Source organism: Dermacentor albipictus, chromosome 7 (genome assembly GCF_038994185.2).
Source record: "Dermacentor albipictus isolate Rhodes 1998 colony chromosome 7, USDA_Dalb.pri_finalv2, whole genome shotgun sequence".
NCBI classification, from domain to species: domain Eukaryota; kingdom Metazoa; phylum Arthropoda; class Arachnida; order Ixodida; family Ixodidae; genus Dermacentor; species Dermacentor albipictus.
Window position 1 is genome coordinate 85,679,220 of NC_091827.1, and position 17,983 is coordinate 85,697,202.

At 44.4% G+C, this 17,983-nt stretch overlaps 1 protein-coding gene across 3 annotated transcripts in view; it reads left to right on the forward strand.

The window, feature by feature from the left end:
• Positions 1–4,528: 4,528 nt before the first annotated feature.
• The window catches only part of LOC135899709 (uncharacterized), a 100,208-nt gene continuing 86,753 nt past the window's right edge, over positions 4,529–17,983 (forward strand). For 2 of the 3 annotated variants that reach the window (XM_065429029.1, XM_065429030.1), the window contains exon 1: positions 4,618–4,745. In XM_065429029.1, coding sequence (XP_065285101.1) covers positions 4,722–4,745 — 24 coding nt within the window. In that variant the 5' untranslated portion in view covers positions 4,618–4,721. Of the gene's footprint in view, positions 4,746–17,983 lie in introns of all 3 variants that reach the window. The other variant, XM_065429031.1, reaches the window with a different exon arrangement.

A 17,983-nucleotide genomic window follows, 5' to 3' on the forward strand; every position in this document is an offset into this window, starting at 1 on the left:
GGACGCCACTGCGATAGTTGTTTCGCATACAACATGCCTCCAGGCCCTTGTGTTTGAAGGGCTCAAGGAGGAAGTAGTGCTCTAGCCAAACTTAGAATCTGGTATATTTTATACATCGTATCATTCTTTTGAAAAGCATCTTAATGTGCATAGTACACGTCACATGTCATCGCCATAATCTTATTATAGAGATTTTACTATCTTTAAAGCGATTATATTTAAGGCCCCTTTACAGCCACGTCACGCCGACTTCATAGAACTCATAACTAGAGTGCGACCTCATTACCACCGGAATGGCGCTCTTTGGCCATACTAAGCCCTTGCGCCAACAAACATCAAATATTCATTCAACTTTCACAGGTGTATTTTCGAGCCTTTCATTTTGCCGTAGTAATCCGCAAGGGAGGGGATGTTTACAGTACGGACCACCTGCGCCCGCAGTGAATACGTTAGGCTCGGTCATGAACATGCACTGCATAACCTACAATGAAGATTTTGCGATAAATAAACGTGTTATTAGCATAATAAATAAAAGAATGTGTCATTGTTTATTGGTCTGCCTCCAGCCTCTACATAACCCCCATCCAGCGCTCACTGTGCACCACTTGCTCCACTGCCCTTAAGGGGAACCCTGTGTGTAAGGTTTTGTGGTAAATAATACGAAAAACGAACATGCGCTGCAGAAGCCCAAGAAAGCTCTTGTTATCGGCGTGGCGTCAGTGCCGACAGGGTAGAAGTGGCAGAGCACTCAGAGGCGGCGCGCATTGCGAAGATCAATTTTCAATGCGCACACCTCACGTCACCCTCTCTCTCTCTCTGTCTTTATATATTTATATATTGCTCGTCGTGTCAAAATCCGTCATTGACGCTCCCAACGAGCCAAAAATTGATGTTCACAATGACGGTGCCCCTTGACAGCGTTAATAGATACTGTATCCCAGGTTTACATAATTAGTTGCAACCTCCGTCGTCGACTGAGGAGGGTTCTCAAACCTCCTACTACACGAGCCGCACACATGGCCAATAACAGCACTGTTGACGTGACTGGCATGTGTACTTCCTGTATAAGTATCGCCGACTGCCACGTTCCTGTTCTTTATACAGTGCTTGCCAGTTGTCCCCATGACATAATCCTCGGACTCGACTTTCCTACGCGCATTCAGCTTTGATCGACTGTTCTGCATGTACTCTATCCCTCGAACTTCCTCTGCTCGCGCATATTCGTGCCCAACTGCCGAACAACATTAGTACAACCACCTTCGTCCGCCTGCAACCTAAAGCCTTGACTTTCGTCGATTTGCTGTCAACGTTTCTTGTGCGCGATGGTGATTACGTCACCATACCTGTTCCTGATGTCCTTTTGATGCGCAATATCACTGGGCAGCGCCCCGTCGTCACCGACGCCGATAACCGGACATGCCTCCCCGTCGTCAATTTTGACCTGACGAAAGAAGTTCTACCCTAAACCATGTCGGTTGCAATGCTGTCTGCTATAGGAGATGACCACGTCACGACGTTTTCAGTAGACGTCTGCTCAGATTGTTCACCGTGTCCACAGGATGCCATTTGCCCTGACGACTAATTTCTTCCCATTCGAGAAGTTGATTTATACTAATTCTGCCAATAGGCGGAAAACAAAAATAACCTGAGCATCTTGACGCAACGGCAAACAACATTGCCTTAGATGTGTCCAGCTGCCTAGTATTTGCATATCTTTATTAATTGGTGCAACTTACGTAGGACGCCTATTATATTGCATCGAGCACGATTAACTACGCGTGCAATGAATGCTTGCAATGATACGTGAGTGTGGCCCATTGCGTAGGCAAAATTGCAGACATGGAAAGAAATATATAAATTCGCAGAGTTGAAAACGCCCAAACGCGCGCTTTCTGCAGCAAGTCACTGTAGTATTATTTTGCAGTGACGTAAAACTTAACCTGGCCTACGTTATCGCAATAATGGCTAACAGTGGCGAAAAAAATTTGGAGGACGCTTATGCTTCGCCTTTAAGAGTGGAACGCGATAGCTCTCAAATACCCCTGATTCTTGTCACGCTGCCCGGCACCTGCAGCTTATGTAACTTTAATGTTTACCAGGAAAGGCTTCCGGTGAACGCTATGCAGGAAGCTGAGCTTTCTGGTAGAAACGCGGCCTCTTGCGTGGGCCGCGATGCTGTGGAGACAAGCGCAACGTGGAGATGTTGTAAGGAACCGGGCGCGCCACTCCGTGGCCTCAGATATTTGCGCACGCCGGGGCGCGCGAATCTCGGACGTTGTGGCTGGTCTTTCGATGGTAGAAAGGCTGGAAAATGAGTTTTCATATCAGTTTCCGCGTAACTTAATTATGTTTTCTCGTATATTCAAATTACAACCCAAAGCTATCATGTCTGTAAGTTGGGCGCAAGTGGTGTGCAAGTTGTGTGCAAGCGTATTTTACTTGGAGAAATTCAGTTCAGTAACTCCATTGCGCTACATCGAGGGTCTGCGTGGTTAGGTATGCGTGGTTGGGTTTGCGTGGTTCGCTATTATTTCTGCCGATACAATAGTCGACGCTGGACGCGCGACGCCGACGTCGGATTTTCTGCGACCCGGGGCCTTTATCGCTATCGTGTTACATTCAAGCGCGTAGCAGACGCCCGCTGCTAGACGGACCGGAAACAATCCTCCAGCTTACTACGCAGCGCCTCAGGCTGCTGCTACAGAAAGCGCCTTACTTTCCTCTATGCATTCGCGCGGCGCTTTGGCCAACCTGCCACTATGTTCAGGTACACGCCGATACGGGCTGCAAAATATCGACTCCATATTCCTTTACAGGAAGCAGAAAACTAGATGTAGACGCCATGAAACCGCACCATGAAGAACTGGAACAATAAAAATTTAATTGAAATTTTTGTCTTACGCTTAGTAGTCTTCGAATGTTCGCATTCGTGGAGTACTTGCAGCGTGTAGTAAAAATAAAGAACCCATCTAATAATGTACAAGAAACTAAGATGAGCATTCATGCAATGGAGGAGCACACCATATTGCTGCAGAAATTTTTATTTGCGATCTGTGGTGATTCTGAAATTTCCATTGCTTCTCCTATGAGCGACATACAGCGTCTTAGCGATTGCCCCTCTTTCTAAGACACTAGGTCACTAGATTCGGCCATGACAATGATGGCATGGCGATGGCAGTATGATGACAACGCATTTCACGCCGAAAGGCCTTGTCTGTTTGGCAGCCTCCCTTGCGGCTTTCCTCGGCAACATCTTTTTTCCACCAGCGTATAGAAACACTCCTGCAGGGACTTTAGGGAATCGAGCTGTACTTTGACCACCTCAATATCGCGGAAAAGTGCCATGATCGAACTGCTTTACGGAAAGTGTTGCGGAGGCTTCGATATGGTAGAGTGCGACGGCAAATCGAAAAATCGAAGTTTCGGCAGAAGAAGGTGACCAACGACGGAAGTGATTTGCGACGGAAGAATGAAAACCTCGATGCGATCCTTGAAGTACCACAGCGTCAGAACGCACCATAATTGAAGTTGTTTCTGGACCTAGTTACCTATTATGACAAGTTCATTCTGAACTCATCCGCAATGATGGCTTCCTTGTCTGAGCTACTACGCACACGTTTCAGATGGGGACCGAGACGACAGCAGACTTCCCAAGGCGGAAAGGGCCTTCTGGAGAAATTGAATTTCTTGCGGATTATTACCCCACTAAAGCACTTAGCTTACAGTGGGATCCTTCCCCGGCGGGAATCAGGGTGGTATTCTTTCACTACATAGGGGATAGTGTAGGAAGACCGATGGGCTTATATTCACGTGTCCTAATTGCATCCAAGCAAAATTACTCTCAGCTGTAATGGCAGGCTATTTTCTTAGCGTTCGAAGCGTGCTCGTTTTGGATCTGCATATTGGACAGACCATTCACTTCCTCAGAGACCGCAAGCACTTGATTGTATTCTTCAGCCTGGACCAGTAAGCTCTGAAGGTTGCAGGTTGTTTGTATGATAGTTAACCAGTGACGCCGGTGTTCGGCTGCGCTTGCTCACCAATGCTTTGGACGTATAATCGAAGGGCTTAGACTCAGGCTTCGTTGCTGTTATTTGAATGACATTTGACACCGACCACACCGCACAGGTGCCTGTCGGCTTTCTTCACCGCCGAACGAGAACCGCTGTCGCACTCCCTTTGACAGCTTTGGTGTCACAAAAGCAGCAAGCGTCATAATTTTGAAATGTTGTTAACACTGACGAATGAATGTACCAGGTTTATCCGCCGCAAGTCTGTCTTGTGATATTTTCTAAGAGCGACTAGTGGATGAGGTTGTTGCAGCAGTGACGCGGAATGTGCGCAAAACAAAGACGAAAACAAGACGCATTGACTCGATGCGTGATACTTATAACTGTCAGATCGCTTGCCTAGTTGAGAACAAAGTTTCAGAACTTTTTACATTGTCTGAGATGCGAACTTCAATTCATTTTTCTCCGAAGTCCCCAATTTCACAACGGAAGACATTTATATCAATGTCTGCACCTAATATAACGCCTGATTTTCGTTAATGTGGAGTCCTCAGAAGGCTGATAGAGCAGACTGATTCGGCAGAATTTTAGAAGATTCCTTTTGCGTGCGTATGTGGCTGGTGCACACAGGGTGAGCTGCAGTTTTCCTCAAATTCAGGACTCTAGTTTCCGTATCAGTGACACAAGTTGTTTAGAAACAACAGCATTGAGATGTTCTCTACCGTCGGTGAAAAAGTAGGTAACACTGCGTCCAATATAAATGTTTCATACACACTTAATTTTAGTCTGTCTCGGCCAAATTCTGAAATTTCATCAAGCGAGCATAAATTGGTATGAGATTTTGGCGCATCACAATGAAAATGAAAAATTTTGACAATATACTCTGTTGCGGCGTCCGTGCAAGTTAGATATCAATTTCAAGCATGCAGTGTAACAGAAACAGGACAGCACCGGTACTGATGGGCACGAAATAGACTGGCAAGTTATTTGCTCTCTCGGTGTGTGGTTCTCATTGACAAGGACACATTTGGACTTTTCATTTGTGTTTGTCTATTATTGACAGAACGTGCTTACTCTGAATACCTCACGAGTTGCTGCTGCAAAATTTGTTTTTATTTTCATACAAGAGCTATTGTGTAATTTCGCTTTACTGTCACAATGCAATTTTTTTTAATTTTAAATTTCAATCTGAGTCGTTATGGCGACAGATGTAGCCGCTTGAAGCGCCACATCTAGATTGGTGCTTGAGAATGTGACACTATGATCCTCAGAAAAGCTTGATGTCGTTTTTTAAAGAACAAATGTGAAACAGCAGCTCTGTAACCGAACATGTTTGTCCATAGCGATAAATTAGACACATGATCTCACATTACCTCTGATTACCACGTGCTTGAAAAAGGCGCAGTTTCTACAGGAAAACACCGTCTTTAGAGTAGCTGTTCAAGTGCTGTATGATAATATACAAATTATGGCAGAAAGAAATGAGACTCAATTCACCCATCTAATATGAACAATATTCTTTCCAGTGGACAAAAAGCCGGCTCCAAGTTGTATGCAAATTTGAGATCTGGTAATCTTGAACACCATAAACATTTAGAGCCATGTTAAAGTTTTGTAAAAAATGCGAATGAATTTTTTTATTATCACTTACAGCGCGAGCAAATAAAACACATACAAAGAAGAGAGACGTAACACGAGCGCTAACTCACGACTACATGTTTGTTGCTTACAAACAATCATGTAAATAGAAAAACGCACGCATTTGTACACCTGCGCATCTTTGTGTCAATTACTACTGTGTGTTTTAGGAAGTTTCGGGTGTTTTACAAGCTAGGAATACTACACACTCAGCTCGTCTGAACAGCGCAAATTAACGCAAGCGAATGCGTTAATTTGACTCCAAAAGCGATGAAGCCAGGTGGACGCACGCTTAGTGGAAGCGTTCTCGCTTTCACTAGTGCCATGAGCATTGTGTGCACCTATGTCAGCGTTCCTGCTCAGCAGCTGTGGGTGGTGAACTTCAAACCAGAACAAAAAACATATAGAAGGGCCCTGTGGGTCAAACGAAATTGATGAAATCCTTGCTTTGAAACCCGACCGACACCGACAGTGTCTTTGCTGCGAAAGGGACAAATGGCCTGTTGAGTGAAAAAGCCAAGCTGCTGTCGCCTATAGCAGCGAAACTGCATCTCAGCTTCCATCGCCATTGCCTGCGACACCACGTCACAAGTGTGTTTTGACCGAGTGCCCATTGGCTGCGACGCCGCAGTACCAGCGGGTCATGACATTGCAGAACGGGCGAAAGGGTACACCTGATGCCGCTGTGGTATTCCTGCTACGCCAGGTGTTGCGTGAGAGGAGAGGGTATCACCGCGACGCGCCACCTCACCCTCGCTCTCGCTCTCGGAAGCCTGTGTCACCCGTGCGTTCCTTGTCAGCGCAAGCTCTACCTTGCGTTATAACTGCGCCTCGGTAAGCGCAAATCAAAATGCACCAAGTGTCTCGGCTCGCGCGGCCGCAAAAAGGGACCCCTCCGCAGCCTTCAGTTTCACAATAATTATTTCCTGTTTACAACTCATATGAAGTGCTTAGGTGTTTCAAGACACTCAGAGAGAGAGAGAGAAACATTTATTTCTACACCAACGTCCGGGGCTCTCCTCGGTCGGTCAGCTACCAGTGCTAACCCAGCACGTCTCTAACGTGCTGGATCACCACCGACAAGACAGTGTTCGTTCCATGGAGTGGTGGAGTGAGCTAGTCTGTCCATTACCGTAGCTAGATCTTATAGAGAATGGTGGAGAGGGCTGACTACTACTTGGGTTGAATGCGGTCGATGCCGTAGGCAATACTCTAGGGACTGATATTGCATATAGTTCCGGCATGTGGACACCCAGGCAGCCCTTGAATATAGCGATAGAAAAGACGAGTCACTACAGTTTGTATGAAGTCTTCCTAGAATAGCGTTCCCTGTTCGCGAGGGGCTTGCAGGAGGAGTAATAAGAGCAATGACATTGGCACGAAGTTCTTTTTGAAATGATGTGCTTACCTTGTGCAAAGTCTTTCTCTGTTACCTTGGGTTAAATTTGGATGGCCATAGGCACTGAGCACCCGGAAAGACAATTACCCAGTGAACTGATGAGCTCGGGACTTCGTCGCCGTGCCGTATGCAATACAAAGTAGTCTGTGCATTAACCGCAGAAATAATGGGTTATATAAAGGCACCCCGAGTTGAAAACATTCGATTTAGATGTGACATGGAGCTGAAAGCTAAGCAGGCATTCCTTGAACATGAAGCCAAGAAAAATGAGGATTTCCAGATTCACGAATGGAGGTTCCTTGCGCTAGAGAAAATTTCATTTTTGACTTCACTATTTGATGCTCTTGTTTCGTGTGGCTGTTGGCAGTACTGGAAGTTGAATTCGGGTTCTCATTCAATGGGGCTTTTCTGAGTGATTCACCAAAGCGTTTGCCTTTTGTGGACGAACAAATGAACCTTAAGAAAAAGCAAGCGTACTACATGAAAGTACTTACTAAAGGGAAAATTCGACATCCACCCGATCGTAGCAATTGCTACAAAGGATACCCATAAGCGTTCCTCGAAAGAAAAGCCTCAAAGTTGAAGAAAAATTCGTCCTGTTCCGGGACTCGAACCCGGGACCACCGCCTTTCCGGGGCAGCCGCTATCCCATCTCAGCTGACCAGGCGGCTAGTAGATGGCAGGGCGAAGTCCAATTTGTCGACAACACGAAGCAAAGACAAGTGTTTGACGTAGTAGTTCTGCGGAAACCCGCAAGGCGGAGAGAAGTAATTACTAAACAGAAAATCAGACATCCACCCACATAAAAGTACAAGCAGAGATGGCTGACACAGAACTGAGCAAAGCATATTTGGTTGTGTGTACTGGATCTGCCATGACACTTGAAATTAGAGTTTGATAAAATTGTCTGCAGAAATTTAATACCAAAGGCGATTTTTTTCATCGTGCTTTTCCTGACATTCAATGTGGGGAATTATTAGGAAAAATTCAATCTGTTAAGCTAACAAGTCGTTGTCGTAGTGTCAGATCAGGATGTGTCGTAGACTACTTATCTCGCAGTGCCTGTTTTCGTTTGAGGCGCCTGAAGCAGAAGCGGGTAACCAATATATGAAAGTACTTTAAACGCCAAGCCAAATGCGAACGTTGTTTCAAGCAAGCAGGCTACTCCCCTTTGCAATTTGGTTTAATATGGTGCAATAGAATGACTTATGGTAACTGATGGCAATAATGCAATTATGAAATATGGTAGAACAAAGCTTTGCTGTTTGCCGAGCAAGCTAAACATTTTGTAATTGAAAACTTTCAAACTCTTAGAAGTCACATTTGCTGCAGGCTGCACGATTCTTGTGGTGTAATTCCAAGAGGTGCGTGTATCGGATGCTGTGGTACAGTTGAAAATACATCATTATCATCATCATCATCATCATCAGCCTGGTTACGCCCACTGCAGGGCAAAGGCCTCTCCCATATTTCTCCAACAACCCCGGTCATGTACTAATTGTGGCCATGCCGTCCCTGCAAATTTCTTAATCTCATCCGCCCACTTAACTTTCTGCCGTCCCCTGCTACGCTTCCCTTCCCTTGGAATCCAGTGCGTAACCCTTAATGACCATCGGTTATCTTCCCTCCTCATTACATGTCCTGCCCATGCCCATTTCTTTTTCTTGATTTCAACTAAGATGTCATTAACTCGCGTTTGTTCCCTCACCCAATCTGCTCTTTTCTTATCCCTTAACGTTACACCTATCATTCTTCTTTCCATAGCTCGTTGCGTCGTCCTCAATTTGAGTAGAACCCTTTTCGTAAGCCTCCAGGTTTCTGCCCCGTAGGTGAGTACTCGTAAGACACAGCTATTAAACACTTTTCTTTTGAGGGATAATGGCAACCTGCTGTTCATAATCTGAGAATTCCTGCCAAACGCACCCCAGCCCATTTTTATTCTTCTGATTATTTCTGTCTCATGATCCGGATCCGCAGTCACTACCTGCCCTAAGTAGATGTATTCCCTTACGACTTCCAGTGCCTCGCTGCCTATTGTAAACTGCTGTTCTCTTCCGAGACTGTTAAACATTACTTTAGTTTTCTGCAGATTAATTTTTAGACCCACTCTTCTGCTTTGCCTCTCCAGGTCAGTGAGCATGCATTGCAATTGGTCCCCTGAGTTACTAAGCAAGGCAATATCATCAGCGAATCGCAAGTTACTAAGGTATTCTCCATTAACTTTTATCCCCATTTCTTCCCAATCCAGGTCTCTGAATACCTCCTGTAAACACGCTGTGAATAGCATTGGAGAGATTGTATCTCCCTGCCTGACGCCTTTCTTTATTGGGATTTTGTTGCTTTCTTTATGGAGGACTACGGTGGCTGTGGAGCCGCTATAGATATTTTTCAGTATTTTTACATATGGCTCGTCTACACCCTGATTCCGTAATGCCTCCATGACTGCTGAGGTTTCGACAGAATCAAATGCTTTCTCGTAATCAATGAAAGCTATATATAAGGGTTGGTTGTATTCTGCACATTTCTCTATCACCTGATTGATAGTGTGAATATGATCTATTGTTGAGTAGCCTTTACGGAATCCTGCCTGGTCCTTTGCTTGACAGAAGTCTAAGGTGTTCCTGATTCTATTTGCGATTACCTTAGTAAATAGTTTGTAGGCAACGGACAGTAAGCTGATCGGTCTATAATTTTTCAAGTCTTTGGCGTCCCCTTTCTTATGGATTAGGATTATGTTAGCGTTTTTCCAAGATTCCGGTACGCTCGACGTTATGAGGCATTGCGTATACAGGGTGGCCAGTTTCTCTAGAACAATCTGCCCACCATCCTTCAGTAAACCTGCTGTTACTTGATCCTCCCCAGCTGCCTTCCCCCTTTGCATATCTCCCAAGGCTTTCTTTACTTCTTCCGGCGTTACCTGTGGGATTTCGAATTCCTCTAGATTATTTCCTCTTTCATTATTGTCGTGGGTGGCACTGGTACTGTATAAATCTCTATAGAACTCCTCAGCCACGTGTACTATCTCATCCATATTAGTAATGATATTGCCGGCTTTGTCTCTTAACGCATACATCTGATTCTTGCCAATTCCTAGTTTCTTCTTCACTGTTTTTAGGCTTCCTCCGTTCCTGAGAGCATGTTCAATTCTATCCATATTAAACTTCCTTATGTCAGCTGTCTTACGCTTGTTGATTAACTTCGAAAGTTCTGCCAGTTCTATTCTAGCTGTAGGGTTAGAGGCTTTCATACATTGGCGTTTCTTGATGAGATCTTTCGTCTCCTGCGATAGTTTACTGGTATCCTGCCTAACGGAGTTACTACCGACTTCCATTGCACATTCCTTAATGATGTCCACAAGATTGTCGTTCATTGCTTCAACACTAAAGTCCTCTTCCTGAGTTAAAGCCGAATACCTGTTCTGAAGCTTGATCTGGAATTCCTCTATTTTCCCTCTTACCGCTAACTCATTGATTGGCTTCTTATGTACCAGTTTCTTCCGTTCCCTTCTCAGGTCTAGGCTAATTCGGGTTCTTACCATCCTGTGGTCACTGCAGCGCACCTTGCCGAGCACGTCCACATCTTGTATGATGCCAGGGTTAGCGCAGAGTATGAAGTCTATTTCATTTCTAGTCTCGCCGTTCGGACCCCTCCACGTCCACTTTCGGCTATCCCGCTTGCGGAAGAAGGTATTCATTATCCTCATATTATTCTGTTCCTCAAACTCTACTAATAACTCCCCCCTGATATTCCTAGTGCCTATGCCATATTCCCCCCCTGCCTTGTCTCCAGCCTGCTTTTTGCCTACCTTGGCATTAAAGTCACCCATTAGTATAGTGTATTTAGTTTTCACTCTACCCATCGCCGATTCCACGTCTTCATAGAAGCTTTCGATTTCCTGGTCATCATGACTGGATGTAGGGGCGTACACCTGTACAATTTTCATTTTGTATCTCTTATTAGGTTTCACAACAAGACCTGCCACCCTCTCGTTAATGCTATAGAATTCCTGTATGTTACCAGCTATATTCTTATTAATCAGGAATCCGACGCCTAGTTCCCTTCTCTCTGCTAAGCCCCGGTAGCACAGGACGTGCCCGCTTTTTAGCACTGTATATGCTTCTTTTGGCCTCCTAACTTCACTGAGCCCTATTATATCCCATTTACTGCCCTCTAATTCCTCCAATAGCACTGCTAGACTCGCCTCACTAGATAACGTTCTAGCGTTAAACGTTGCCAGGTTCATAATATGATGTGTATTGAAAATACACAGCATATTAAATCAATCTTTTTTACTCATAAGCAAAGATAAGCATACGGTCACTGTATGTTTGCTTCATGTTACCAATGGCAACCATGATGCAGCCAAATTGATGTCAATTTTCTGAAATGCTTAGTGCTAAATTATAATTTTGCGGAAGGTTGCTTCAGAGATTACCAATGAACACCAATTAGAAAGAAAGGATTCGCTCTCGTAGGACGGGTAATCAGAAAGCCTTTGCCCCATTTTGTTACCCAGATTGTGGCTGGAAATGCGAAGTCAACATATCCATTCCCAGTGGTGGACCATTCTTGGAGTGGTCCGGTCTTATCGGCTGGTAGCTTCGCGCCATGGCGCTGCTGTCATTTCTTGAAGACGGCGGTTGTGTTTCACGCGTCCGTGGTGTACGAGCAAGGAAATGTGATTCGTTTTCTACGGAGCAAGGGACGAAAGCGCATAGAGATACAGAGGGAAATGCAGCCTGTGCAGTCTGTCTACTTCACCCTGAGGCAACTGCGCTTTTTTGTACGCCTATGCTCTCATGATTCTTTCTGTCGTTCATGGAATGCAACTGGCATCTCCATGTTCCCGCAACCTTTCGGTGTCTTTTTCCTTTCTAAAAAATGTATTCCTTTTGTTTCCTTATTTACGGCCTCATTACGCTTAGAAGCTCACTATATTCCCTCTGCTTGCTTAGCCATTTGCCAAGTTCATTCTCTACTCTTGTAACCGCATTTGTTATTTGTTCAGAGTTCAAATTTTATCTAGCCATTATTCACTAGTTGCTCTATTTTACCAGTTACATAGCCTTTTTTCAAAATGATGCGTTTATGGAAACTCCATGTGCTACCATACACTTCCTCGTCAATGTCCATGTTTCGCAATTTATCACAAATTCCTTTTGTCATCAGGCGGTAATCAAAGGTCGATGTCCTATTCTCATCTTCGCATGTGATCTAGCCATTATATTTAGGCTCGGTATTCACGATAACGAGGTTACATTCCTCACAGATATCTAGCATTTACTTTGCGTCGTTGTGGGTCTAAATGTCTAGATCCTGTATGTAGGCATTCATTTGAACAGGATAATTTCGGCATAAATCCTGAAGGCCTAATATTAGCAGTTCTGTGATATATGAGCATTCCTACTCCCGCACCCGTGATTTCCGATTTCTCTCGGGTGCACCCTTCCCAAACGTAATTAGGAACCATTGGTGGCTCTTCTATGTCTCTAAGGAGTGTTTGAGTAACGGCATACACTGCTATTTGTGAGTAACGGTATACGCGCCTATTGGTTCTCTCTTTACCAGTTCCTTAATCTGTAACCAACTTTTCTTGTTTCTGCGGCATAGCGTGTTTATGTAGCCTATTTCGCGGCGAGCTCTTTTCTTTCTGTCCCTCCCTTTTCTCTTATCGATGGTTATGCTTGTCTGAGGTTCCCCTAGGAGGCCGTCTTCTTTATTACCACCTACCTAAGCATCTTCAGCGCCCGTAACCTCCCCCCCCCCCCCCGGTAAGCAATTGGACGACCAGCAAGACGCCGCCTCCTGAAGTGGATTCCGCCTCCTTGAAAATCACTACACCTTCTGACTTCCATGGGTACTTCCATAGCCTAGAAAGCTTTGTTTCAGATGGCTATCCATAGACCACATTACCGGCCGCAGCCGCTCTTCGCACGTAAGCTTCACGTAAAGTCACATGCACACCACAAAGTTTAACAGAGGGAACATTTCGCTCAAATGGTATGCACCATTCGCCAAACGCTGGGCTTGTCCTCACTCTTTTCTAGAAGTATTGCACGTCACTTAGCCCGCCCGCTACTACTACAAGGTTGCGTCCCTGTTCATTACCCGCTGGCTTTTCTGTAGCTCTCTCCATGACAGAGCCCAATGTGTGCCCCGTAAACGTCCATACCGCCAACTGCCGCGGTGGCTTAGCGGCTACCTAAGTTCGAGATAGTGAGATCAAATGCGGGCCGCGGCGCCTGCATTTCGATGGAGACGAAATGCGAAAATGCCCGTGTCCAGGTAATTAGGGGCACCTTAATGATCTCCTGGTGGTGAAGATTAATCCGGAGTCCCTCACTACAGCGTGCCTAGCAGTCAAATCGTCGTTTGGCACGTAAATACACTGAAATAATTCATTCCCTACTGCCACTCTTATCTCACCTAGCCTTCAACCCCTACAGGAAAGTTCATTGCAGTGTCACCCTTGGATAGGCGTGTTCATGGCCCATCACTGAGACTGCACGGCAATTCTGGAGAAGGGTAGTGTCTTGTTCAGTCGAGGGACGGTGCTGGACTCCACTCGGTGGAGATCGACGCTGCCTGACAAAAAATAACCACAGTGAAGTAATATCAATGCCTCGACGTGTACAGAAAGTAAGGAAAGCTTTCCCAAGCACCCGCCAAGATAAACCGAAAACAAAGGGCAAGCGGAATGCAGCAGCAATGAAACATACATTAAATATAAGGTCGTGCATGGAATCTGGCATGGAGTAATGGTGCCAGCGCTAACGTTAGCTCATGCCATTCTGTATTTCGATATGGATATCTTGTGGTGGTTGTAAGTTAACCGAAGATCTTGCTGGTTGGCTTTGGGGGTGTACGGTGAAACCTCAAAGGAGGCAGCGCAGTGTGACGTCGGTTAGGCCTGTTTTGAAGCACAGAGACGGAGAGCAAAATCAGTTTTCAAGAAAGTCTCATTCCCATGAATAAAAATAAATGGACGGCTAAAGTGCAGAAGTATCTGGACCTGAAAAACGTGGGCAAAGAATGCAGGAGGAAGTCAGGAGAGTTGGCAAGCAAGCACAAGATAAGTGAAAGTTTAAAAAGACAACCAGGGGTCAACAGAAGGAAAGCGTGAGAAACAGAAACACCGACTTGGATGCAAAGAATAGAAAGAGAGAAGACTATGGAGATTTTCAAGGATAATAGGAAAAGAAAGAAAGAAAGAAAGAAAAAAAGAAAGAAAGAACGAACGAAAGAAAGAAAGAAAGAAAGGAAAAAAAAGAAAGGACAGTGCCTGGCTGTTTGAGGCTAGAGCCGGTTGCCTAAGGACAATAACATATCGGAGCAAATAGTCGCAATAAGATGAGGCATGTATATGCTGCAGCAAAATCTGGAGACCACAAAGGACATTCTTATGGAATGAGAAGGGGTTGACCCACAGGAGACTGGCATGCAACGAAGGACGTTAAGAAGCGATTGGATTCAAATTGTGCAAAAGCATCAACCAGTGAGCACGAGATAATCAAGAGACATTTAAAGTGTTGGTGGAAGAAAAACAGGGAAGATGTTGATACGACAGTATCTGTTGCTGACATAGGTGCCGGTGGGATGTAGACAGAGGAGTTCTGAGGAAAAAAAAGATCGAAGATATGTGTACACAAATGCAAGAAATAAAGGAACTTGCATTCCGTACCTGATTCAGTCAAGCAGCCTAGACGCCTATTTATCACCGCCCGCTTCGTACGGGATGCCAATAAATTATAATCACGGACTGGAAAGAGAGCTGCGATGCGAGGATCATTTGAGAATACGAGGGTGCGAACGACCTGTGGTATTGTGAGAGCTTTCTCTGCAGATGTCTTGAACGTCATTATGTTCTTTCTACAAACAGTTACACTACGATTGTCTTTGCACACACAAGGCAGTTTAACAGCAAATGCCTGTAAGCATTTTAAACAAATTTGATAAGAATAATAACAGGATCAGCGAAGTCCCTAATAGCGGCACCATATTTCGCACATAGAATGTCGGTTGTGGACGCGTTATCTTAGTGCTTCGACGCAAATTTAAGACTTATTTACTTAACCCTTTAATTGCCGATATAATTTAAACTTGAGAAAGAACGTCAACCTTCGTGGATTATTTTAGTTTTTAGCCTTATATAAGAAAACTTCATTTCAGTGCTGCATTTCTCAAAATTTGTATGTCGTGAATTTGCGATGCTGGTGACTTAGTCCATTTTTGACCAACATGAAAACTTATTCAATCGGGCACGAACCTGAATACCTGGTTCTTGTCTTGGGAAACACTTTTTCATATTAAAAACTTACAGATTGGCCTTACTCGTCAGAAGTGCTGATGAGTTTTGAAGAAGTAGTTCTTGTGTTTATTGAGGCAGAGCTAGACATTGCACTTGGAGCACATAAAAAACATCTGTTCTTGACAGCTGGTTTGCACCTCTGCCGCGTGTCATTTACAGGTGGCCAGTACCCCATATGCTCATCCTCCTGCCAGTAGTTGGAACAGAATTGAAGAGATTGGCATACTGTCTTGGCCACTAGAAATGTTTTCGTGGACTATGACAGTATGCCTCTCTGGTTTGATACAGTGCAGTTTTAATCTTATACAGCATGCTGCTCAATTTGAAAATCCTGAAATATTTACCAGGGCGTTCCTCCCTCTCACTTTCAGGTAAACCCTTGCTACAAGCATCCTATTACATTTCTCAATCCAAGATGTCTTCGTTAGTTACATCTTCTCAGCTGCTAAGAGGCACGCGTTTGGTGCAACTGCAGTTAGTCTCGTCCTCTCTAGTCATGTCAATAAACAGAGACGACCTTTATTGGAATATTAACACATTGTGCTCCTCATTTTCGTTGGTGAGACTCCTGTCATAACTGTCACCTTCCGGTGGAAGAAATGTTTTCAGTAGACTTGATATAACAGAATATTGTACATACATTGTATAAAACGCACGCGCCAACTTTTAGTGTTGTTTGAATCCCTTCTCCAAACCGTGCAGCCGCGCTAAAGAAAACAAAAGCAAAGCACAAAATTTTCATACACAGCCACATCCTGAATGTTGCAGTGAAGCAGAACCAGTGAAACTGAGGACTCAAATAACCACTATTGTAACAGCAACAGGTGTCAAGGTCTGCGTTGTCAGGATTGGGGGCTCAATCCCGTCGCTCGTGATCCATTGTCAAGATTAGAGTCCGGCATGAATTAGTAGGTAGCTGGCCCATGCCATCGTCCAACTTATCCACGCTGAGGACGTTGATAATAATAATAATAATAATAATACTTTATTGATGACTTGAGAAACATACAGTGCAAGAATCGGGCCTGCCAAAGCCACAGTGGGCTTGAACGGCAGTGCCTGGCAGACAGCGACAGAGCCATCAGTAACTCGTTATTGAACAATAGTGAAAAAAAAACACGCACATACACTCACATGACAGGCTTCCAATCATGCATTCATGTGTCTAAGAGCCTTTCTAAGACCATATTTTGTTTTCACATCTTGTATGCTTTGAGGAAGTAGATTAAACATTGCTGGGACATAGTAGTTACGAAGTCTTCGACCATATTTCGTCTTACAGCGGGGTGTAATGTAAGGATTCTTTGGTCTCAGGGAACGGACAGGCACATAAGGAATTTTATACTGACTTAACCAAAAATGTTTTAAGATAACAGTTTCAAGCAGCAAAGAATTGAAATCAGGTAAAGACAAAGTTTTGAACACATCAGATTTGGGGGAGACATCATAAGCAACATGCTTCAGAATGCCACGAAGGACGGAGTTGACCCGGCTTACCAAATGTTGAGCGCCATGACCATATGTAGATATCCCATACCGGATTACACTGTAGCATAAGGCATGTACTACAAGCTTTCGGACAGACAATGGCATGTAAAATTTTATGTTATACAAAACACAAGACACTGCGCGAAGTTTCTGACAAATATAGGCGAAATGAGAGTTCCAGGATAAATCACTGTCAAAGAAGACACCAAGGTATTTAATTGAACAAGCGTATTGCACAGGGGCACACGAACAGGGATTGCAATGTGATGTGTGCAAATATAACGGGGAGGATAGGGTAACTTGCTTGACAGGGTTGTGGAAACAGATTAGTTGGGTTTTGGACGCATTTATATGGACTACATTATTCTGAAACCAGTCCATCACTCTTGTTGTTGCCATTTGTAAAGAAGAGATGGCGTCAGTGTAACTTCGAGCGTGTGAAACAAGGACAGTGTCATCAGCATACTGATATAATTTGACGTTCACAACATTAGATAAATCATTAAAATATAGGTTAAATAATAACGGACTTAAAATTGAACCCTGGGGGACGCCAGCTTTAATTTCGGTCAGGCTGCTACGAAATTTTCCAATAGACACAAGTTGTTGCCTATGAGATAAGAAGTTATTCAGAAGCCGCAAAAACGCACCCCGAAAGCCTAGCAAAGAAAGTTTGGTTAGCAGTATACTATGGCAGACGCTGTCAAACGCTTTGCGGACGTCTAGAAACAGTGCACAAGCAATCTGATTGTGTTCAAACGCAGAGTTTAGTGTATCGGAAAAATCTTCAAGCAGCAACTGCGTACCCCGATTCGGCACAAAACCATACTGGCTAGGAGATAACACGCCATGATTGCTTAAGAAGCTGCTCATTGTCTTGAGCAGATGTTTTTCCAATATCTGCCCAATGCATGAAAGGATAGAAATAGGCCGGTAGTTTTCAATATTGTTGCGTGCGCCACTTTTAAAAAGAGGAAAGACCAGCGCATTCTTCAGATTATCGGGAATGATGCCAGTGGTAATAATATTGTTTAAAATGAGTAGTAGCACATCTTTTATTGCTTCGAAAGTTCTGCGCAGCTCTAATATTGAAACACCATCAATTCCAGGAGATTTATTTGGTTTTAGACTGAAAAGGAT